General features: G+C 37.5%; 1 protein-coding gene across 1 annotated transcript; it reads right to left on the bottom strand.

The window, feature by feature from the left end:
- On the bottom strand, window positions 1-26,158 carry LOC18436681 (uncharacterized protein At5g49945). The gene is made up of 3 exons (XM_006846906.4): window positions 25,091-26,158; window positions 1,118-1,321; window positions 1-603 (listed from the first exon to the last, which is right to left on the bottom strand). Exons 1-3 carry the CDS (start codon window positions 26,111-26,113, stop codon window positions 373-375), a joined length of 1,458 nt encoding a protein of 485 aa, XP_006846969.1. The 5' UTR covers window positions 26,114-26,158; the 3' UTR covers window positions 1-372.

Raw genomic sequence — 26,158 nt, forward strand, 5'->3', positions numbered from 1 at the left:
TAAACTTTTCAAGACCACTCACTTATGTTTTGATTCACAGAATAAAATCCCCTCTTACGGTTACAGAATGATTGCTCGAAGTTTCAGTAAGCAATAGTCCAGTAGCCCCATTAGCCTACGAAAGTACAATTGGCGTGATACAGGGAAAAGACAGGATAAATCTAAGATAGGTAAGAATGCTAAAACTCAAGCATCAACTCTGAACAGAAAAAAAGAGGTGAGAATGCCAAAACTCAAGCATCAACTCTGAAAAAAACAGGTGAGAATGCTCGACTTAAAGCATCTACTCTGAAAAGCTAGAGAGAGAGAGAGAGGGAGAGATAACAAGTCTACAAGACTACCAACTACATTTTCCATGTGTTTGGGGAAAGGCTAATGAGCACGTGTCATCTTGACCTTTGGCATAGTTTTCTTGAGTTGGCGAGCCCTCTCCTTCTCTTCCTTCTTACGAAGTGCCTCTGCACTGAGCTTTGCCTCTGCCTCCTCCATGAGCTTCCTCCTCTCAGCCTTCTTCCTTTGGATGGCTTCTTGCCTCACATTTTGGAGCTCTTTATAAATCTCTTGAGCTGCCTTTGCCCTAGCTGCCTCTGTTTTCGATCTAGCCTGCATGCTCCATGGATACAATTTAAGTCTCAAACCTTACTTATAATTCATAGTTAAATGGAAACCAATAAAAGAAAGCAAAAAGACAAGCTCAACTTGGTATGCAGAAGTGTTTGAGGCTGAGCTTACATGAATAGAAGTACAAATAACAAAGCAGCGACTGGAACACTTGCATAAATTGGTAGGTGCAGGCTCAAGTTTGTAGATGCAACATGTTTTGACAGGACCAAAAAAAAGAAAAAACAAAAAGAACTGAATAAATTGATTCGGGTGTTTGTAGAGTATTGCTTCTTATGAACTATGTTATCCAGGTATACACACCAACTGGGGATGGATGGTCCTCTAAGGGAAAAACTGGTCTGTCACATTCCAAAAGTTCTGGATCACCCAGACAATTTATGCTGATCTTTTGGGCACTGTTTTCCTACTTTCCATTAATAAAATGAATCCGCACGAAAGGAAAAAGACAGATTATGTACATTATTATTATGAGTAAATGTGCATAAGAACAGACCTGAGAACTGAGCTTGTAGCGTCCAACAAGATCAATGTAATATGGAACAAGGGCCACCAGCCGTGTCATGTCAGCCATGTTGTTGGCATTAGGGAGAGAAAATTTGAACACAAGCATCTTCCTGTGAGACCCAGCATGTTGATCTGAAAAATGAAATGAAATGAACCCCTTTCCAAATTTCTCAAATGCTTTCTCACCAAAAACCTGCATTGATGAATACAAAAATATTTTATTTGATATAAAAACACTACTGATATAGAACATCCCAATCAGAAACTAAACAATCCAACTCAATAATGTTTCCCATGATTTCCTCGATCCTTTAATGTTGCGGCTCTTTACAGTTGGGTAACAAGAAGCATACATCACGCCAATTCATTTCATTAATGCTTTACAGTTGGATAACAAGAAGCATACATCGTGCCAATTCTTCAATCAAAAGCTCAAATTCATTAATGCTCCATCGTGCCAATTCATTTCATTTTCAATTGATCTTTTCAGGTGGCCTTCAGGCACCCACAATCAAGATCCATGGTTATTTCAAGATATTATTTAAAGACATTACAAATAGCAAAACAAATGAATCATGGTTTTTCACATAATTCAGCTTTCAATCCTATGGAATAGCATGCATCATCATACGCTCACAGACCACAAACAGATAGACATATCATTAATGGGAGAAAAGACAAGTTGGTGAGGGGTAGGGGAAGCAGATGAAGAAGACTATGGAGATAACAGGTAATAGGGGTAAGACGAGATCAAGAGAAGAAGTGGAGGAAGCCATGGGAGATTCCAAATATACCTGGGCAATCCACAAATCTGATGTGGTATGTCCAATTCATCACCTAATAAATTGATAACAGACCATTCGTGATATACCATCTATATTGGCCAATTAAACCTTCCCATATATAAGTTCCATTTTGTCCAAATACGATCTATAGCTCAAATATGATCTAATGTGGCATACCATGTTTGCATGGATATGGGTACGTGTGTAGAGATGTTAGACACAGGGTGTAGGATTCTTCAAGCATCGAAAAGTAGGAATCAGCATAAATATATATATATATATATATGGAAAAAGTCTTAAAAATGCCTATAGGGGAAGTGCTACAGTATTTCAACCCCGTCATGTCCGTGATGGTTTTGCCTAAAAACCGCGATGGAACTACGGGAGCCGTGGCAGTCCCCCCATATTTTTTGGGTTAAATTTGAGTGGAAAAAAATCCCGTCACGAACTTGCTATGTCCGTGATGGTCTTTAATCCACGCCGTCCGAAAAATACTTTTAATTTTTGTCTATAGGCATTTTGTAGTCTCTTCCATATATATATATATATATACTGCACCTTATGGCCTTCCTGGCTCACGGTGGTCTTTGGGTCACAACGACTTGTAGGGTTTATTGACCAGATTTAAATGTGCAAGTAGGTTCAATTCACCACTGAATACAACTTGGCTCTGATACCAAAACTGAGCAAGAAGAACCTACCATGTCTGAATTCGATTTTGAAATTCTGACAATCCAAACTCAAAATGACTTTACAATAGGAAACGAATGGGTTAAAAAGGATTTTCCCTCTAATGAAAATAAACAAATAAGAGAATCGTTCCTTCAAGAATTTAATGAAAGATTAAAAGAAATTTTTCATATAAAATTTAATACATTCATGTTACAACATAAAACAAATGTAAGGTTTTTCAAATGGCTAAGATATATACTTTAAAAAGAAGGAACAAAATACCCAGAATTTCAAGTAAATACCCAGGTTAACACTGTCTAAATTACTTTTCAAACTTTTCACACAGTTAAAGGAGAAAGCATTGAAGCTATCCATCCTCCTGAAACTAGCTTACAGTTGACAGGAGAAAAACAACAAATAAAAGCCTCACCTTTCAAAATTAGACCAAAAGATTCTGAGAACCAGATGGATAAAATTGAAGTCATACCCCACATAATAGGGCAAAATAATTATACGAATCTTTTCCTACAGACCATAGGAAAACAAACTAATAGGATAGAGAATGTCCTAAACACAATAAAACCTCAACACCAGAAGAAGAAAGAAGAAGAGATAAAGGGGCAATTCTATTCAAATCACCTCCTAGTATTACGGTAGGAAAAATCAACCTACAAGGAATAAAAAAGAAAGAGGATAATAAAGAATTAGTAAATGAATGGTAAAACGACTTGAAAAATTAGTTATAAAAGGGAAGAAAAGTGATGTGCAAGTCCTTCAAGAAGACAAGTTTTTCAACTCTAGAGATATCTGAAATAGAAAAAACTTTTAAACCAGAAAGCTTAGAGATTAATAGGATTGATTATGGGAGAAAAACTAGGCCAGTTGCACCAACTAGAATGTATTATCCTAGACCAACTCCTGTAGATCTTCAGATAGAGGAAGACCTAATTGCCAGTTCAGTTTCCTATTCAGGAAGATCCATAGTAAACTGGAATATAGATGGGATGTCTGAAAATCAGTATGACTATGTATGCCACCGCATGTAAAGCAAGTGGGAATCAAGACCAGGAAATTGCTAAAGCCATTATATGTGGATTTACCGGATAGCTTAGAGAACAGGTCCTGAAAAATTTAGTAACTGAGGGAGATGCAGTTAACAAGATAATATATACCATTACACTTCATTTTGTGGGAAGTACAGCCTTCTTATCTACTAGATCTGAGGATTTACTTTCAAACTTAACGTTGCCCAACTCTCTCACATTTTAAATGGTATAAAGATGTATTTTACTTCAAACTGCTATCCAGAGAGAACAGTAAAGCTGACTATTGGAAAGAAAAATTCATTGCTTGACTTCCTAATCTTTTTGCTGAAAAGGTTAAAATAAGATTAAAAGATAAACATGGAGGAATTATACCCTATTCCTTATATACTCTTGGAGAACTCTCAGCAGGGCTCTGTGCTGAAGGTCTTGCATTATGCACAGACATGAAATTGAAGAGACAATTAGAAAAACAGAGAATGACGGGGAAAAAGGAATTAGGCGACTTTTGTGAGCAATTTGGGTTTAATACTTTACCAACTTCAAAACCTACTCACAAACAAAAATATAGACTCTATAAAATCTAAGTCTAAATATAAAAGAGAAAAGAAAAATACTTTTCCCAAAAAATTTTACATGATCACTCTTTTAAACAAAAGGGGAAGAGAAAAATACCAGTTTGTTACAACTATGGGAAAGTTGGACATTATAAAAATAAATGTAAAGTAAAAAGGAAACTAAATGCTCTTGAAATAGACCTTGAGATCAAAAAGCAATTATTCGATATTTTATTAATTAAAAGGGATGTGTATGAGGAATCTTCTGACTCTGATGAAGAATTACATATCGGAGAAATAAATGATGAAGATTTAATTTTTTCAAGTTCAGACTCTGAAATAGATTCTGAAGAAAACCCTAATGTAGACTCTGGCATTGTGGTTTCTTAAATACACTCACAGAAGAAAATCTAATCATTGATTTAATTGATAAAATAAATGGTCCCGAGGCCAAAAGAGAAGCCTTGATGCTTTATATCAATATGACCAAAGAACATTCTAGTTCTTCTAAACCTTTTCTTGTCCCTACTAGAGAAGATTATAGTTTTATGGATATCCTAAAAAGAATTCAAAATAAAACTCAAATCCACAAAGAACCTACAATTCCTTATCTAAAAAATGAGATAAATGAATGAACTTATAACTCTAAAAACCAGAGTACAGGTTCTAGAGATGGCAACCACTGAAAAAGAAAGTGGTAATGAAAATGCTGAGGAAAAATTTAATAATCTAATACATGATTATAATCACAATGTTTTACCACCCGAAATTGAAGATACACTCCCAAAAGTGATAGATGATCCTCAAACTTCAAATAAGTGTAATATGCTGAGACAGTTACACATTTATAAATATGTTAACCTCTAAGATAAAGTAATAACCCAAAGATGGTTTACCATTGTAAAAATAGTGGTGCAAAAAAAATACACTTTTTAGACCACTGCTCTTATAGATTCAAGAGCAGATCTAAATTGCATAAATGAAGGTTTAGTTCCAACCAAATATTTTAGCAAAACAACACAGGTGTTAAATACTGTTGATGGTAGTAAAATGATAATAAATTACAAACAGTCTGATGCAGCAATATGCAACAATGGTGCATGTTTTAAATTTCCTTTTATAATGGTCAAAGGTTTAAGCCAACTTGTCATTCTTGAAACTCCTTTCTTAAATATGCTCTATCCTATCAAAATTGATAATACTGGGATAAAAGCTGATATTGAAGGGCATGAAGTAAAATTTGACTTCATTGATAAACCCAAAGTTCATGAAATAAATAACATTAAAAACAAAATCTCTACTAAAGAGAAATTCCTCTTCGATCTAAAAGAAGAGGTTAAACATAAGATTATTGATGAAATTTAACTTTACCTCAAATAAAAGGTAAAATCAATAATTTCAGAAAAATGTTAGAAAGAGAAGTTTGTGCTGACATTCCCAATGCCTTTTGGAATAGAGAGCAACATATCGTAGAACTTCTGTATGAACCTGGCTTTAATGAGCAAAAAATTCCTACTAAGGCTAGAACCATACAAATGAAAAGTAGGCTCCTGGATATCTGTAAAACTGAGATAAAAGAACTTCTTGATACGAACCAGATTAGGAAAAGTTCTTCACCTTGGACCTGTGCAGCTTTTTATGTGGAAAAAGCTTCAGAAATTGAAAGAAGAGCACCTCGACTAGTCATAAATAAAACACTGAGGTAGATCCGTTATCCTATTCCAAATAAAAAGGATCTTTTAGACAAGCTTGTCAATGCCTGTATTTTCTCAAAATTTGATTTAAAATCAAGGTATTGGCAAATCCAAATAATAGAAAAAGATAGGTATAAAACAACATTTAATGTCCCTTTTGGACATTATGAATGGAATATGATGCCTTTCGGGTTGAAAAATTACCCTTCAAAATTTCAAAATATTATGAATGACATTTTCAATCCTTATACCGGATTTATTATTGTTTACATTGACAATGTCCTTGCTTATTCTGAAAACATTGACCAGTATTGGAAACATCTAAATATCTTTTATAAAGCTATAAAGAGTGCAGGTTTGGTTGTTTCAGCTAAGAAAATAACCTTTTTCAAACTAAAATAAGGTTTCTTGGACATAATATCTTTCAAACAAGAATAATCCCTATTGATAGGGCAATAGAATTTGCTTCTAAATTTCCTGATATCATTAAAGATAAAAAGGAATTACAAAGATTTCTAGGATGTCTAAACTACATCTCAAATTTTTATAAAGATTTGGCTTTGGATGCTTAACCTTTATTCCAAAGGTTAAAAAAGAACCCTCCAGATTGGACTCATGAACACACCATGGCAATTAAAAAATTAAAACTTAAAACCCAAGAATTACCCTGTTTAGCCCTTTCTGACCCTACAGTTTTCAAAATAATTGAAACATATGCCTCTGAACTTGGGTTAGAAGGAATTCTTAAACATAAAATCCAAGATGATGAGCAACTTATACGCTTTACATCTAAAGCTTGGAACCCAGCTCAACAAAAATATTCTACTGTTAAAAAAGAAGTTTTAACAATAATCCATTGTGTGATAAAATTCCAAAGTGATTTGCTTAACAAAAAATTTCTTATCCGAACTGATTGCAAATCCGCCAAAGGCATTTTAGAAAAAGATGTAAAAAATCTAGTCACAAAACAAATGTTTGCCAGATGGGAAGGAATTCTATCTTCTTTTGATTTCGATGTTGAACACAAGGAAAAGATAATCATCTTCCTAACTTCTTGACTCGAGAATTTTATAGGGAGGAAAGGAGAAGCCAACATCAACCAATGGATATAGTTCCTAGCTCAAGAAAAACCCTGGCTTCAAATAGTTCCAGCTCAAGAAAACACCTGGCTTCAAATAGTTCTAGCTCAGGAAAAATCATGGCTTCCTTATACACCCCAAATGCTTTAATAAGAAAGCAAGCTCATGAGATTGAAATATCTCCGCAACAATCTCCCTTGAGCACCAATAATCCAGACCAAAATAGAACTCCATTTCTTGAAACAACATATATACCGCTAATCATAATAGAAAACGAGCACAGGGAAAAAGACCTTATTGAAATAGCAGCTTTATACTTACGCCACCATCTACATCCAAATATGGGAGATAGATGCAGAGAATGGTATGCAACAATATTAATGGAAACCGAGTCGGTGTCAATAGTACACCATTATAGAAACAATGACTTGGAAATAGCATATTCAAAGTTTCAGATACATAAAATCATGTCTTATAGAAACTGGGGTCTCAACCCTTTAAAGCCAAGGGTACTGAAAACCAAGGATTTAAAATCAAATCCTATCATTATTTTGAATATGTTAAGGCATGGGATGAAGTATTTGCCTACCAGAATACTAAACATACACACAACTGGTACGTACAGTTTAAAAGAACTGAATCGGCAGAATTCCCAAATTGGTTTAAAGGTTGGTTCCTATTATGGGGATCATTAAGCCAGCTACTACCCGAAAAAATACAAGTATCACAAAGAAAATTCTCTGATTACAATAAGAAAAGTCTAAAAAAAGACTACAATATATATTTTATGGCCTTATATCAAGTCCCATGGATTTTAAAATGGTCCTACCAAATTTCTAAAGATAATTTGGATCGGTGGGACCATATTCCAGAACTACAACGGCAGATTTCAATTAAATGGTGGGATGCCTACAAAAATGATTCATTGAATCCATAAAATATTTATATAAGGACCATTCCATCTTTTGCTCCACAACTTGACATAGGATTCTCTGAATACATTTCACTAATGCAACAAAAGAATCCAACTCTTTCAAAAGCTGAAATAAGAAAAAAGCTACTCTTTGCCCTTGAAGAAGATGAAGTTAAAACACCCACTGTATCAAACGATGATGACCCTCCAAACGAAGACGATAGTGCGGGAATATTTTCTCCAATAAATTGAAGAAAAGTTCAAGGGCGGTACGACTCCAGACTATTCAGGACACGTGTACTCAGAGAAAACAAAAAGCTCTACAGTAAAAAGAAATTATTGCCGGCAAGACACTATAGAAGAATTTTTCTCTTTATTTCTTTAATTGATGTAAAGCGCACCTTTTACTTTTACTTTATCAATGCAAATCATATCTTTATTTTGTCGGTGTGAATCTTATCTTTATTTTGTCGTTGCGGATTTAAAAATGTTTGAAGTCTGCTCTCCCTCTTCTATAAAAGGAAACCTAGACCAAAGGAGAAGACACCTTCGGATTTAAGTTGCCGAGCTTCCAACTATAGTCTTCTTAAGAATTTTAGGTTGTGTTTGTAAAAGTGTGCTTAGGTTAAGTGCTTTGGTAAGAGTGTGATTTGTAAGATTGTGTTTAGTGTGCTTTTTTGTGCATTACCAAAGTTTATATAGAGCCGAGGCTGTAAACAATCAAATTTGAGTCTACCTCAAAAATTTCACTAGAAAAAGTTGTTTTGATGCTCAAATATCTTCAAATTGATCATCTTGACATCAAGATCCGTGGATATGGGAAAAAAATAGATTTCAAGTTTTGGAAACAGTGCATTTTAGAAAGCATTTTTTGACCGTCAATTTAAGATTTTCAAGTTTTCATAAATCTGTCGATCTACACTATTTTTTAAGCTTTAAACTTTACAAATAACTGTAAAAATATATTTTAAGGCTATCACAAAGATTTCCTGTATTAAAACCACATTTCTCGATCCTATTTGAAGGTAGGCTCTAATTTGATTGTTTAGAGCCTAGGCTCTATACAAACCGCACCCAATATATATATATATATATATATATATATATATCTATATATATATATATATATATATATATATATATATATATAGGAAAACTCTTCCCAACACCTGTAGGAAAAATGAATAGTGATTTTGCCTACCCTCATCACCATCCAAACTTCGTCGCTCGGTCACAGTCGTTCGGTAGCGTTTCAATTTTCATTTTTTTTTCTACAAATCCAAATTACTTGAAATTTGGAGTGTGTGTACATCTTAGTGAAGCGCACCTAATAAAAATATGAAAAAAATACTTCTCAAAATATAAATTGACCAAAATACCCCCAAAATTTTACGAGGGTATTTTGGTCAATTTATATTTTACGAATTAGTTTTTTCATATTTTTATTAGGTGCGCCTCACTAAGATGCACACACGCTCCAAATTTCAAATCATTCCGGTTAGTAAAAAAAAATGAAAATGAAACACTACCAGACAATTGTGACTGTTCGATGAAGTTTTGATGGTGATGAGGGTAAGCGAAATCACTGTTCATTTTCGCTTATAGGCGTTTTGTAGTATCTTCCATATCTATCAATATATATATATATATATATATATATATATATATATGAATAAAGTATATATTAAGGTTTTAGCCTTATACTATAAAAGTATAAAAGTATGACATTACCTCAAAAACCAAGGAAAAGGTTGTTCAAACACTAGAAAGCCCTCCAACCAATCATCTAGACCAAGAGATGTATGGAAATGAGAAAAGAAGGATTTCAAAGTTCTGGAAATAGAACATCCTCTAACACATTATTTGGAATGTCCGTTTTCAAAATTTAAGTGTTTATAGATCTACTCGACGTACACCATTTTTTGAGCTTTGAATTTCATAATTAGAGGTCGAAATAGATTTTCAAGCTATTGTAGGAGCTTAGGCACTGAAAGTACATCTCTTTGGCAAGATATGGATGTGTGCACCTTTGATTGTTTAAGGTTGCCACCTCATGAAACCTCCCTTCTAAAAATCCATGTTTGTTGCATGATCACAAATTTTGCATTCACAATCTCTTCATCCCAACAATCAATACCAGAGAGAAAAAAAATGAATTTGCACTCAAAAAAAGTCAAAACGAGTCACGTTCCAACAATGAGTCCAGACCGTCCATTTGGTGGACATTGAGATTTAGGCCTTTAAGACCATTGGTGACATTGAGATCTACGCCTTTAAGAACTCAAAATCAATTTTGTACTATTTAAAGTTGTTCATCTGATGCCTAGAAGGTCATCTACAAAGATTGGAATAAAAAAAAGACCCCCCCTAAGGCTTAGATCTATCATCTCACCAAATGGGCAGCCTCTGTTTATTGGTTAAAAAACGCAATTTTTCTGGTCCGTTTCTAAATATTGTTTTTCTAAAATTGCTCATCATAGTGAATTGAGTTTATGTTCAAAAAGTAGGGTCGAGCAAGTGCTCCTAGCATAGTTTTTGAAGGTGTGTTTCATTATATTATTATAATATAGTCACATGAAATCACGTATATATACACATAAATCAAGGGAATGGAGCTGAGATGTCCCCCTTTTTTTTCTTTTGTACATAGTACATAGACTCGTGTCATACTCCTTATTTATACATGGCTATTGTATTACTTTTGTCTTTACCATTTATATGAATGATTTATGGTATTATGGTTTGTTCAGCACCCGTATGATTTTGATTGTACATTCACACATGCGCACTAGAAGGCGTGCTCATTGTAATAGACAAGTCATCAACATGAAAAGGTATGCTTCTCCCACAACATGATCGCCGTCATTGTCGGAGACACTTGCGGATAAAATACACACATGGGTTGTGTGAGTATCTCCTTGATAATAAGATCGAGATGAGATTCTATGGTTAGGAATCGACATGATTTATATGTATATGTCATCCCACATGATCATGTAACTTGTATGAAAGCCAGGTGTAAACACCGGAGATGTTTGAAGCAACCCAGGGGTGCATTGAATGGGAAGGAATGCGTGGTTGTGACTGAACTAAGATCTGCATGGTGTAAATTTGATGTAAATCCTAGTTACACACTATGGCATGTGACTTATACCACGCATGCTTAGCAAGACCAGTACTACCAATAGAGGTAGAGATGTATAGGACAATCCGTATTTTCTATTACACTATGTGAGATATATAGCCAATCACTTAGTGACCCAGAGTGCTTATTTTAGGAAGTGGAGACGTGACCTCTCCTATGGCCATGAATGATTCGGCTAGGTTGAGAGCAAAGCTAGGAAAGAAGTCAGGTCAAAATAGAATAACAGCAAGGCTCGGGGAAGACCATTGGCATCACATTTCAATTGGTACCTAGAGAGATTAGTGCATTCTATGATGCTCATCAACTGTACAGTGGCGTGAAGTTTTATCACGTATGTTCCTTGGCAAAATGCATTTGCGAACTAGTACAACGTAATATAATATTTTTGCAATTGAATTTCTTGGGTTGCAGACGAACAATGTTTTATTCGATGAGCTGAGTGGAAGTACATGAAAGGGTTGAGTAGTCTCCTAAGCATAAAAAGCTCATGAGGGATTAGTTGAGATAATATGGTGTGGCCAAGTGGGTCTAGGGCAAGCTGGAGCATTTTTTTAAAGAAAAGAGGTGATCCATATTAGCTTTTGATGGAAAATGTAATATGGTTCTCTCTGTAGAGATGTAGTTACTCCTTAAGGTTTAAAAGTTCATTTTCCCATGGAGTGTATGGGAGAATTTCTCACAAGACCAACATGTTCCCACCCACTAAGGGACAAGTGGGAAATGATGTGTTTACGGTGGGGTCCATCCCTTTGTGGGTGGGAGGAAACTTTTGAGTGGGAGATGATGTGTCTATCTATGGTGGGGTCCAACCCTTTGTGGGTGGGAGGAAACCTTTGGAATTTGGGACATAGATTGTAAAATAAGGAGATGTGGGAATCTTAATTGAATTAGGTGGAATATTTTGGATAATGATAAATTTAAAATATCTTTAGAAAGATTGAATTATGTCATAGATATACTTATAAGTTAGAAACTCTTTCAGGATAAAATAATCTTAAAAGAAGGACCATCTATATAAAACATAATAGAGAGATTTAATAACCCTTTTCTCGTGACTCACTCCCCCTTGATCTTTTATCTTTTCCCTCTTTTTCAAAAAGATAAAGAGTCTCTCTAGAAATTAGGACTCCCTACACCAACATGAGATCTATTGATGCACCTCTATCAAATGGCTCGAGGATTTGAATTGTATATGTTATACTTCTAGTTCTAGTAATCGAAAGTCGGCCTAAGGTTGCAGCATCGAACTCTTGAATCGGATGAGACATACGCAGAAAGTAAAAAAGAAAAAGGTTGTACCAACTGCATGGGAGGAATCGAAATCCAAAAAAGGTAAGTGATTTCTTTCCGATACTATTATTTTTGTGTTTTCGTTGCTTTCAGGATTCACTGTCAAATCCAGCATCACTCACTTTTTATGTCCCCGCTGCTTTTGTGATTAACCATTAAATCCAACATAGAATGTTGGATTCGACGGTGAAGCCCAAAAGCAACATGTACACACAAAAAATGATCATGTAGAAATCATGCACCTTTTTCGAATTATGATTCCTCATATGCGGTTGGTACGACTTTTTTTGTTTTTTTTCTTTTTGCGTGTGTCTCCTCCAATTCAAGAGTTCAATGCTGTAACCTTAGACCGACTTTTGATTACTAGAACCAGAAGTATGGTATACACAGTACAAATCCACTGAGCTCTTTAATGGAGGCCGAGAGATATCATGTTGGTGTAGGGGGCACTAATTTCCATACAAAGACACTCTTACTTTTTGGGAAGTAGGGAGAAGACAAGAGAATAATGGAGAGAGAGACACATGAGTGAAAAGGGTTACTAAATATTCCTATACTACCCCCTTTATATAGATGGTCTCCCTTTCAAGATTCAATTATTACGAAAGAGGTTCTAACTTATCTTATAAGTACATCTATAATGTAAATCAATCTCTTCAAGATATTTTGAATTTATCATAATCCTTAATATTCCACCTAATCCAATTAGCATTCCCATCTCTCCTTATCATATAATAGATGTTCTAAATTTCAAAACGGTCGTCCCACCCACAAAGGGGTAGACACCACCAAAAAATACAACTCTCCTACTAGTCCCTCAATGGGTGGCAACATGTCGGTCTTGTTGTAACCTCTCCCACACACACCTTAAGGCGCAAATGCGTCTCTATAGAGAGAACCATATTACATTTTCCATCAAAAGCTAACATGGAACAGATCTTCTCAGTAAAAAATGCCCCAGGTCGCTCTAGTCCCAATTGGCCACAACAAATTGAGTATCTCAGCTTATACCTCATGAGCTCTGTATGCTCAAGAGACTACTCCACCCCTTCGTGTACTCCCACTCTGCTCATCTAATCAAACATTGTTTGCATACAACCCAAGAAATTAATTTGCTGCTCATTTATGCAAACATTGTTCGTATGCAACCCAAGAAATTAATTTGCAAAAATATTATATTATATTATACTAGTTTAAGAAAACATTTTGCAAATGAATATCCAAGATAGAACTGTACGTCATTGTATAGTTGATGAGCATCACAAAATACACTGACCACTCTAAGTATCGATCGTATGTGATGTCAATGGTCTTCCCTAGCCTTGCTATTATTCTATTTTGACTCGACTATTTTTTAGCTTTGCCCCCAACCCAACCGAATTATATATAGCCATGAAAGAGCATACTAAAGTAGTAACATCAAGTCTCCACTTCCTAATATAGTCATAAGGTCAACAAGGGCACTCTGAGTCACTAAGTGACCAGCTATATCTCACATGGGGTAATAGGGAACAAGGATCATCCTATACACCTCAACCTCCATTAGTAGCAGTAGTCACATTAAGCACATATGAAATGAGTCACACGCGACGGTGTAAATTACATAAAGTACCAAGGATTTACGTCAAGTTTACACCATGCAAGTCCTAGTTCAGCCACAACCACGCCTCCTGTCGCATCCAATGCGCCCCCCCTGAGTCGAACCCAAGCAACTAACTTGAACATCCCAATCTCAACCTAGCTATCATACAGGCTACATGATTCGGTGGGATGACATACACATATGGATCATGTCGATTCCTTAACATGGAATCGCATCTCGATCTTATTATCGAGGCGATACACACCTTGGTGTGTGTCTCTCTCCTAAAGTGTCGCATCCTCCAATGTGACACTAAGGGAGGTCATGTTTTGTGAGAAGCAGACTTTTGCCTGCCGATGACTTCTCTATAGAATGGGCATGCGTCCTAGTGCGCGTGTGAATGTGCAATAAAAAACATGTGTGTGTGTGTGTGCGTGATAAACCATAATACCACAACTTACTCAAATAAATCATAAAAAGAAAAGATAATATCCATAAATAAGGAGTCTAACATGAAACAAGGTTCAAAAAAGAAAATAAATAAATAAATTAGTATGTATTTCAAATTAAATTAAATAAAACACAACAAAATATGTATTCACCAACTGAGCAATTAAAATATAAATTAGCATCTAACAACTAAGTACACTACATGATTTTGGGCTTGATATTATATTCAAAATCTAAAGAAATTTTGATTTCTAGGTTTAATCTCCTTATCCTTGAAAACCTTTATTACCCAAGAAATTTTCACTCGAAATGCTTCAAGCTAAAGCACAAAATCAACTCAAATTTTTTTACAAAAAAAAATCCATGAAGCTTGTCAAGTACTTCAAAATCGAGAAAAAAAAAAAAGGAAATTGATTTTTTATTTTGTGTTTATTCCCTTAGAATGAACAAATATTTTTTTTTAAGAGCATTAACTAATATATTAATGATATCAAAATGTACAGTCAAAGGTCCCTCCATTTGGGCTGGAAATTACTTGTTTGCCCCAATTGGTAGGTATTATTTCTGCCCACGAGCAAGGGCCAAATGTGTGAGCGCACACACTGTGACCTGCATATGCAAAGCATCTAGCTAGCCCGCGAAGACATGTATATATGATGCAGCAATGTGGTTGCATAATGTGTTATGTGGCCGCATCAGATAAGCATGCTCTTAGTGTCAATAAGAACACCAAATAAACCTCAAAATCTTTGTAGTGTTCAAGAAAACAGTCTGCCTGGTGCTCAGGCGCTAGAAGGACCTCAGGCCACATGCCTAGGCCTGAGCGGCCCTCCCCAGGCGCCAATACTTGGGCAGGTGCCCAGGCGGCCCAAGCAGGCACCCAGCACCAAGGGCCTAGGCCCATTCTCTTGAAATAAAATTAGTCCCCAAGGGCACTTTTGGGTCATTTTGACCCAGGAAAATCACATAAAAGAGAGATCTCATCGCTTCACAAGATAAGGAGAATGCAATTGCGTGGATGGACAAAGACCCAGGATCTGAAGAGGTCTTCCCTGGGGAGGGTTTGACCTAGGATAAGGTTGAGGAGGCTCTAGCTTCTGATCCTAGGAGGGCCACTTGAGCAACAATTGTTGTTGGTACTTCTACTTCATAAAGGGTGAGGGAGACATTAGAAGGAGAAGGCAGACTCAGAAGAAACTCAGGAAAATGAGCAATATGTTGAATAGAGTGGCGATCGTGATTCTGATAATGCTGACCTCGATTCAGATGGAGACTGAGATGCAACTGATTATGAGAATTCTGTCTAGTGACGATTGAAGAAAGAAAGATCTCCACTCTCTTCTTTTGAATTTCATCTTGTCTTAAGTATTGCATCCTTTTGCATTGGACATTTCGACTCTTGGTTTTCTACTTCTCTTTTGTATTTCTGCCATCTTGTCTAGTTGTGCTCGTGTGTCACTATAGGGTATTCCATACTCAGTTTCAATTGGAGAGTTGAAGCTAATACACTATGGACTTATTTATGTTTTTGACTTTTTTCACTAAATTTTCAATGATTTGAAGTTTTGAATATAGTACAACATTCATGCGTCTATATTTGCATGGAAAAAGCTAGTTGATAACTTGGAATACATCATCATCATCAGAGCCTTTTCTCAACTATAAACTTAGAATACATACTAAATGCAAATAAAATATACAAAATTAACACATATCTCCATATATGTGCTTTTGAACAGCACATACATGCAATTTTCTGAAAACTTTTCACCTCAAGGTGCCTGAGGTTCTGGGCACCCATCTAGGTGCCTGCTTGGAGACTTGAGTGTTGGGCGACAGACCGGCCACCTAGCAATTTTTTTTTTTAATGTTGACTTAGGGACCAACTAGTGTTTTCTAAAACATTGATCTCTGAAATCTAGAGAAATGTGAACCTCTTATTTGGCTTTAGCAAACTCGAATTTGAGGCCTACCCATGCTGGCTTGTTCTTTAAACACAGTCTCTCCTTAGGTCCTAAGTGGTCAATATTCTATCCATGGTCATTATGCCACACCCTCATGGTCGACTGTTTCACCTTGCTCAGCCCACCCTATCATGGGGGAGTATTTGGTTTTATGCCTACCACAAGTATAACGTGCAAACTCAAGTTTCACATTTTCAAATGTAGACCTCTAATGGTGAAAGACATGGAATGACATTTAAACACGATCCCAAACCACACCCAGATGCAGGCCTTAGATTTTAACGAAGATACAAGATGAACAAGCTTAAAATCTAAAACTCAATCACTGCCTTGCTCTCACACCTAGAGTAAGGTTAGGTTAGATGACCTCAAGGCATACCCAAATACCAAGATAAAGTTTCACGACAGAAGCCATCTCCCCAAAGTCAGTCAAACCACCACCATGCTCACTCTGTGGCCTCCACAGACTGTCGTCCATCACCACCATGGTCCAGCTGTATGACCTTAAACTATAGTGCATGTCCTAACCTCATGACGTTAAAAGGCTTCGCACAGGTCCCGAAGGCATGACCTTGAACACGCCTCCACACACAAAAAAATAATAATAATAATAATACAAAAAAAATTAACAGTCATGGTGTATACCTGAACAAGAGAACGCCATGACTAAAAATGATGGACGAGCATGGTCACGAAACCATGAGTAAGAGAGTTCTGTGAAAATAAAAACCCGGGCATGGTGAAAACCCGAAAGGGCACCGTGAGTAAAAATGGAAGAATAAGGTTTCTATAAATTTTTAGTAACACATTGGGGGAAACAATAGTTATCCGCCAAAGACAAAGATTATCGAAGGATATTCTAGAACTTAGAATCAATCATTTCATACATAAAAGTTTATAGAAGTCCGCTTACTTCTTTCACATTCATCCTGCTTATTTCAAGCAACATAAACATCAAACGGGTAATACACCAACACATAAAATGTGAATAGTAAGAAAAATTACATGTTCCCCTTCACGGAACTAAGCCATCCAAGATTATGGAACCATAAGTTCTCCAAAATCATCCAGATCAATGCTACATATGAACCGTTTTTTTTTTACTATAGGCAGTGGGATCATGGCTACATAAGTTCTCCAAAATCATCCAGATCAATGCTACATATGAACAGTTTTTGGAGAATCATAAGTTCTCCAAAAACATCATGCTGGTTTCACCACCCACCAAACCAAGAGCCCCATACCTTCATATTGGTAGTTATAGCCAGAAAAATGATACTTTTAAATTGGGAAAAAGGTCCCTTTATATTGTTCTTTCTAATATACTCGACTCTTTAGACAAGTGTGCCTACATTCCTCTTTTTTGGCCCAAATATTATCCAAGTTAACCATGCATTTTGTACATGCTAGAGTGCATATAAAACTACAGAATATTATCCAAATCCAATAGAAAATCCTAATAAGATAGCATAGAACCCAATTGAAGTAAGTTAATCTTCACAGACCTATGCTAAGGGCACACCACATTAAATACAAATCAAACCACAGATCCCATCATTAAATACTAGCAACCTGAGACCTAAAAACAAAGAAACCCTAAGACCCATTTGGTGCATCCATTATTGTGTATCATATCCAAGCCCATCCCTGTCTAATTAATCCAGGCTCTTCCCAACACCAAGGACAAGGGCACAGAACATATTCTCGAACGAGCACAACCAAGCATGCATCTCCAACCCATCTTTTTCCATTCTCATTAATGGTTCCCCAAATGGATTCTTTCAAGCCCAAAGAGGACTTAAGCAAGGGGACCCCCTTTCACCCTTTCTCTTTACACTCATTGGGGAACTCTTTTCCCAAACAATCTCCAGACTCTATGATAGAGGCCTTCTCTCGGGTTTCAGTAATTCTCCATCATGCCCAATTGTTACTCATCTGCTCTACGCATATGACACTCTTCTTTTCTGTGAAGCTGACCCAACCCAAGTTGATTGCCTATGGAGTTTTCTGCAAACCTTTGAACTCCTCACAGGGATGAAGGTCAACCTCAAGAAGACAAAAATGTTAGGAGTCCATGTAGGAGACACTGAATTGAGGAGCCTAGCACAACGCATGGGATGTGTGACGGAAACTCTTCCTTCCTCATACCTAGGACTTGCTTTGTGTCTAGGAAAACCTAGAAAGGAACTGTGGGATGGCCTCATTCAAAGATTCACACGGAAGTTCTCCTCCTGGAAGGGAAGGTTTCTATTTTTAGGGGGCAGAATTACTCTCAATCGTGCCACCCTGACCAGCATCCCTGTGTATTACATCTCCCTTATTCAGATACCTATCTCAGTCATCCAACGGTTAGAGAAATTAATGCGGGATTTTCTTTGGTTTGGTGTGAAGGGATCTAAGTAAATACATCTGGTGGCTTGGGACATTGTATGCTCCCCAAAAAAATTTGGGGGTCTTGGAATCAAAAATCTTAGAACCATGAATCTTGCCCTCCTTGGCAAATGGTGGTGGAAATTTTCATCTCCCCACCCACTCCTTGGAAACTCGTTATACAAGCAAAATATGGTCCTACCAATGGGGATCGGATCACTAGCGCCCCACCTCATAGATCTTCGAGAGTGTGGAAATGCATCTCCAAGACCAGAAATGCCTTCTTACAGCGCACCCGATATAGGTTAGGAGATGGCTCTCCCATTCTCTTCTAGCCTGATTTGTGGATTGGAAACTCTCCTCTTTCAGGGGCTTTCCCTGCTCTCTTCCTAGTAGCAAGGGACCCTGAAGCATTCATAGCAGATTATGTAGAATTCAATGGCTCCAATCTGGTTTGGACTCCAATTTTTAGAAGAAACCTCACGGATCAGGAATATGCTCTCTTGTTGTCTATGCTCCAAATCCTTGAACCCATCTTCTGTACCCTCCCCCGACATGATTCTTTAATTTGGTCCGTGGCCTCTTCGGGAACTTTCTCCGTCTCCTCCTTTTACTCCTCACTTCTCCCTAACCAGAACCTTAAGCCACTTCTCAATTTTTCTTGGCCTCTCCCTATTCCCCACAAAGTCCACGCCTTCATTTGGGTCCTCCTTCAAGGAAAGACTCTTACCCTAGATCAACTCCAGAGGAGAGGCTCCTCTCTCCCTAACCGGTGTATCACGTGTCTAGAGGAAAAAGAATCCATTCAACACCTCTTTATCCATTGCAAAGTCTCTCTCACCCTCTGGTCATCCCTCCTCCAACTGTTTCATCTGAAGTAGGTCACACCTCATTACCTAACAAGTCTCTTTGAGTCCTTTCTCTCCCCCACTTTCTCAAAAAATGGGAAAAAGCTTTGGCACCTCTCTGTATCTGCCTTAATCTAGAGTCTTTGATTAGAAAGGAATTCTCGAACTTTCAGAGGCACCCTGAAAAACACAGAATCCATATTCGACTCCTCTTTTGCTCTCATTTTTCTTTGGACCAAAAACATCCCATTACTCTAAAATTCCTATACAACAGTTTCTTACTAACTGGGCATACCTCCTAAACCTATCAACCCAGCACACCAACCTAGACCTCTTTGGACCCCCCCCCCCCCGGTCACCTTTGGGATTCCTAAAGTTGAACACCGATGGGTCTTCATTAGGAAACCCAGGACCCTTGGGCATTGGTGGCTCACTTGCAAATAGCACAACTATTTTATTCACTTTCTCAGAGTACATTGGGATACAGGACTCCACTTTTTCAGAGGCAGTGGCTCTGCTTGAAGGACTAAAGAGGGTCGCTCAGTTGGGAATTAACTCTCAAGGGATCCTTGTAGAAGTTGACTCCTTTAACATTCTTCTTTGGGCCACTCATCAACAAAAGCCCCCTTGGAGGCTAGCTTCTATTTTTGACGATATTGATTTCCTATGCAGCCTTCTCCCTCAGATCACCTACATGCATATTCACAGAGCAGCCAACTCTGAGGCTAACCGACTGGCAAAACAAGGAGCATCTTTAGGCATGGGAGCCCAACAAATTGCTTGAGTACAGTTACACCCTACCCTTTCTCTCTCTCTCTCTGCCTCCCCAATCTAACTCTTTCTCTTCCCCTCTTTCAAAAAAAAAAGGGGGAAAAGGAGCAGAAAACAAAAAGGAGAAAAAAAACGAAAAAAAACGAAAAAAAAAAAAAAAAAAAGAAGAAAAATGAATGTTTGTTTACTTTCATATTGCTACAGATAGGCCAAAAACTCTTATATATATATATATATATATATATATATATATATATATATATATATATATATATATATATAGCTTTTCTCTTTCACCCATCTACTCAACTTGTGGATCCATGTTCCCTCTACTTCATTTCTGGATCCCTGTCAGCCATCTAAGCAAAGCTTCACTGCATATGCATACTTTGGAACGACTTCCACGGCCACGCAAAGGTACTTTTTTCTCGACCTTCCACCTCCATCACCTCACTTCCCCCATCTAAATCTAGATTACTCCTTTTTCTCTCCCATTATCTGCTATCCCAATTCCCCCTAAACATCTGATTCATCTATAGCATAGCCCCGGAAAAAAAGAAAAAAAGAAAAGAAAAAGACAGTATCCATTTTTGGGTAAATAGGAGCTACTCTCTTCCACATCCCTCAATCAGCCTCCTCAAACCCATACTCGTCTCTCTTCACCTTGTGCCTTACCACGTCCTTAGGCATTTTCAGACCCCACTCTCCACCCCTTTAATTGCCAGACAAAGCCATGTAGCCAGACCTCACTCTCCATCACTTCTCCATTGGTGGACAAAACCTAGTAGCTGCCACAGCTGATTCTTTCTAGAATGCAGCCACCTTTGGTACCGTATCGTGGAAGCACCCTCTTTTTTATTCCATGAAAATACCGCTCTCCTTTGATCTCTCTTCTCAAAAGCAAGGCAATTCTACTCTTCGGGTCTGAGCAGCACTCCAAGACTAATTCAGTGGAGACTTTTAAGGTTCAACAGCCCCAACTCTTACCCCGCATGGTACACCCCATATTTCTGCAATGCGGTATAAAGGCTACACCAGCATGGTAAACCTCACAGTTGAGTAGTATGAAGTAAAGAAGTCACAAGAAGATTTCTGGTGTTCATGAGCTAGGGATGAAGACAGCAAAGGATTTCTGGATCTCTGCTTTTTAGAATCTTTATGATATTAGCATGTTATTGCTTCTCTCTCTATTTCCTCCCTATCTCATTTGTATCTCCCTATCCTCCCTCTACCTCCACTCCCACGTTTTCTACTACTTTGCTCTCGCTTTTTTGGGTTGTATATGGAGCACCCGACCTATGGGCTGCCTTTTTTGATATGATCTTCCTTTCATATCCCCAGTTCATCTTCGATCCCTTGGTATTTTCAGTTAACTCTAGATAATCCTTTGCTAGTAAAGAGCCATGCCCCTAGGTACCTGGGTGGCCGGCACATAAAAGAGAAGGGACGTTTGGGGAAGGGAGGTGTGGCTCATAACTGCAAGGGTTCTTGGTCTCTTCAATATCCCCACTACCACTTTCATCTTGCAGATTGCCTCAAGCATGAGATGCAATGCGCCACTCACGGTGTTGAGAAAATGTGCGGCATCTATGGTCACGCAAACTACCAGTTCTTGATGCCACATGTCTCCTAATTACATGACCCTTTTTCTTCACGAGTTTTAATAACTTTTTCCATTCTTCTAGTTATATGAAGTCCTACTCCTTTTTGTCATAACTCATTATAAGGAAAATGACCTAATAACCCATTACACTAGATAATGAACTTGAAGCTCTCCATCAGCGTAGTCATGGTAAGGGGCTTCTAATTAAAACAGACACAAACTTACAAAATAAATTCCCAAGCTCTCACTATATCCATCATTATAGCCTCTTCTTTGCCTACAATGTTCCTAAAGGGACACAAACCATGGTTTAATCCATCTCCTGATCTACACACGTCACTGACACTCCAAGGAAATTTATTGTAGTCAACTTCAAAATTCCACATCAAACCAGAAGCATTCACCATCGTCATTTCGATGCTTACCTTGGTGTGGTTTCCAAAGGGGCCCCATGTGGGTCTGAAGCAACCACCAGCCTTGCTTATATTTATTTTATTGTTTACCTTGATGTAGTCTTTCCCATGTGGGAATATATAATTCCTTTCCTCATACACTAAATAGAACCTCTCTATCTTCTCAAAACTTTCAATAGTACTTCTTTGTCTCTACCCCATCGGTGCTATATCATAACCTCTTAATTCAATCAAGCTAATGATGTATATTTACTCTTATGATGATGGTGAATGTAATGCACTAGAGGGGGGGGGATGTTGATGATATGATGACAACAACAATGATAGCATCCAATCCTGCTAGACAATTCAAGAGGGAGGATTGTTCTCCAATAAACCCAATTTTGGGTTTTGCGACCATTTATGAACACCAACTTACACCAAAATCCTCTTGGATCTTATAGGCCTAACCTGCCTAATGCACCAAAATGGAGGCCACCTTCAAACATATTCAATTGACTATCCTCATCAAATCGCCTCCAATGCCAACAATTACAAAAGAAACCCTCCAATGTACTAAAACCAGTCAGCTTTTGCACTACATAGGTATACTCCATCTGTATTTTGCGGAGAAAGGAAACACGAAGGAAAAAGGTTTGAACACTACCGTTAAGCACAAATTCAGACACATTTTAGCTTGTTATTCCACCACAAATAGAGAAAATTAAGGAATGGTCAGTTGCCAACCACAGCTCCTCACCAATTCATAAGCTCTAACAGTCCACAGAATGTCAAAGCCTTTCCATCACAGAGAAAAGTTGAATGGTTATACCTTTCCCCACCAGAACCATCTTAAGTCTCTTATGCCAGTATATGCCAACTTCAAAACTTTGTTTCAAAAGGAGCACCTTTGCTACCAAAATAATCTCATGACCCTTCATATCTCAACAACCACTGCAAGCTCCAAGATGTTGCCAATGGAGGTTCAAGATTCCAATGGCATCAGATTCAAATATAAGAAAGCATCTCCTTAGAAAGAAAAGCATTCACAAATTCCAAGGACCTAGAAAATCATAACAAATTCTAGGTTACAACTGGGAACGACCTGAAGCAAACTCAGCTCTTACACAATATGCTTATGGTTCCCTTCAAAAAATCTCTTCAAGATACAATTAAACTTATTAACATCAAGCCACAACAATAATATATAAAAGAAAAAACATGATAAGAGATAGTCTTTATATCAATTAGTCTCATTTCACATGCTTGAACACAAAATGTTGATGCCACATGATTCAGAGAAAGGACATTGTAAAACACTGAAGGACCCAGGTTGTCTCTCTGGTCTCCAAGGGCCAAAGGCTCAATATAGGCTGTACAGCTTTACATGAAAGCACGGCAGAAAAATATTTTCAATATTACAATAACACAAAGCAATCATTTACTTAAGTTATTAATGAAGTTTGCTTCTTGGAAAGATATCTTGCAACCCTTCGAAATTCTTTTCTGGAAAGATATCCACATATGATTCCTGAAATGTGTCACTTGCTAAGAGGCTTCACACTCAAGCACAACAGCTTATTAGAACTAGAACGCTCTCAAAAGCAAACAAAGGAAGGTTTACTTCAAATTTGAAAAGAAATCACCAAAAGAAACATTAAAGAACTAACATCAATTTTCCAGTGATTAGACATCATCCTCAGCAATGATGGGGCACACTTAGTGTGTTTTGCTTTTCTCATTTACTAGGGAAATGTGCATTTAGCTTCTCATAACAAGCCAATATGGAGTTCAATACCTCAGCATCTTTCTATTGTGTCCAAACAAAGAATGTATGCACATCAATCAAAAAATATAAGCATATGCCACAACATAACGTCTTGAGTTTCATTCCTACCAAAGCCCAATTTAACAAAAAGTATGCATGTGTGTTCATGCATACAAGCATACAACACAATCTCCCAATACTAATTGTGAGGAATGCACACAATTTCTACCACACCAAACAACAAGAAAGCGTACTTTTAAAGCATAAACCCACTGCTTTCTCTGTAGGAAAGGACAAACTCACTATGCAAACTCCACTAGCTGGTTATAGCAGCCTTACAAACGACAATGGAGTCCAAAACCAATGCAGATCTCATATACAAACCACTAACATTAAGCTCCTCAAAAGACAAATACAAGTAAAAGGGAAACCTGAATTGGAAGGACACACAATGTTTAAAGTACATACAAGAAAAATGCCAACTAAGAAAAAGAGGAAAACCCAAAATGCCAAAAAAAAATATTGCACACACATTGTGAGTGATATAACAACCCAAATGCAAAGCTATATATTATGCCAAAAATAAAAAAATAAGCGAGAGAGAGAGAGAGAGAGAGAGTGCGTGTTCAATAAGCAGATTGCAATTATGATAGAAAAACCAACATGCATACCCATATATCATTCTCAATACACAACCAAACAAATAAATAAACGGATGCCCAGTAAGCAGGATTCTAGTAACAGAAAATCTAAAATGAAAAACAATGTATTCTTCCTAGTAAACAAATAAAATAAGAAAAGTTAAACGGCCATTGTGATGACTGCTACCAGGAGAAAACCCCATAATGGGGAAACACATGCCATGCTCAATTTACAATATCACAAAAGAAATAAATAAATAAATAAATGACCTGAAAGAAATTAGCTAGTAAGAAGAGATAAACCCAGAATGCAAAAGCACAATCCATGCCCAAAAAACACAAATAACGAAAATTAGAAACAAAAAACAAAAGTCCAATACATGGCAAAGCCTCACCTGATCAAGTACAGCTTCAGTGATCAGATCAGAAGCTACCTCTCGAGACTCACTCATCACAGCCAACTCCTCTGAAACCCACTTTCGATTCATCGGAACCGACAACAAACCTGCATATCTCTGCAGATCCCTAACCTCTTTATGGATCACCTTGGCAAGCTTCTTTCTCGCCATTGCAAAAAGCACATGATCCATATTTTCATCATTCATATACACCTCGAATGTTATCTCATCTTTACATGGAACCACAAAATTGTAAATCCTCGATAACAGATCATGCCGACTCTGAAGCTCCATAGTAGCAAGAAGGCCTTGACAATACCTTCGACCACTTGCATAAAATTTAAAGATGTTTTGGCCTTCTTTCAATAAAAGAGGTGTGTCTTTTCCATCACCAGTGCCCAACAAACTGAAATTTTTATCAAAAATCGTATCTTTGGTAGCAAAACAAGAAGCCCAAGCCAACGCGATGTTCTCATTTTCACGTTTACCAGTGAAATAATTTATGATGAAAGAGATTAAGAAGCTCACACATATGATTTCAACATGAAAGGACCGAGAAGGCAAAGTTTTGGGAGATGGAGATTGTTGGGTTATTTCAGGCGGAGAAGAGGAATTTTCAGTTGGATTTTCGGTTCTCGGGGAGGGATCAATGGGTAAGCCTTCAAACTCATCTTCATCCCAGTATTCAAAGGAGGAAGAAGAGGGTTTGGGTTTGGGCTCTGGAGAGCTTGGTTCCGGCGGGCCATGGTGGGTCTCAAAGTTCGATTGAGTAACAGTGGGAGGAGGAATTAGGATTTCGATCGGGCCATCTTCGAATTCTTCCGAGTCAGATTCAAGGGCGTCTTCTTCACCAAAACCTTCAAAGTGGGTTGGGTCTGGAGAAGCGAGGGCAGAACATCGAGCGAGCTCTTGCCCAAGAAGAGATATGGCGGAGACTAGGGCAAGATAGAACCAGAGGGTCTCTCCTCGAGGGACATAGAAACGAAGAAGCCAATAAGATGGGGAGCTGTATTTTGCCATGGCTTCTCTCCGCTAATCGAGCAGATGAACCAAACCAGTTTGCAC

Source organism: Amborella trichopoda, chromosome 11 (genome assembly GCF_054954075.1).
Source record: "Amborella trichopoda isolate Santa Cruz 75 chromosome 11, AtrichopodaSantaCruz75HAP2 v2.0, whole genome shotgun sequence".
Taxonomy (NCBI): domain Eukaryota; kingdom Viridiplantae; phylum Streptophyta; class Magnoliopsida; order Amborellales; family Amborellaceae; genus Amborella; species Amborella trichopoda.

Bases quoted from the DNA above. Each gene is read 5' to 3' on its own strand.
- LOC18436681 (XM_006846906.4), bottom strand. From the start codon at position 26,113: ATGGCAAAATACAGCTCCCCATCTTATTGGCTTCTTCGTTTCTATGTC. The intron at 1,322-25,090 runs GTGAGGCTTTGC...TCATCAATGCAG, and splicing joins CTGAAGCTGTACTTGATCAG to GTTTTTGGTGAGAAAGCATT. The intron at 604-1,117 runs GTCTGTTCTTAT...TGGAGCATGCAG, and splicing joins GCTACAAGCTCAGTTCTCAG to GCTAGATCGAAAACAGAGGC.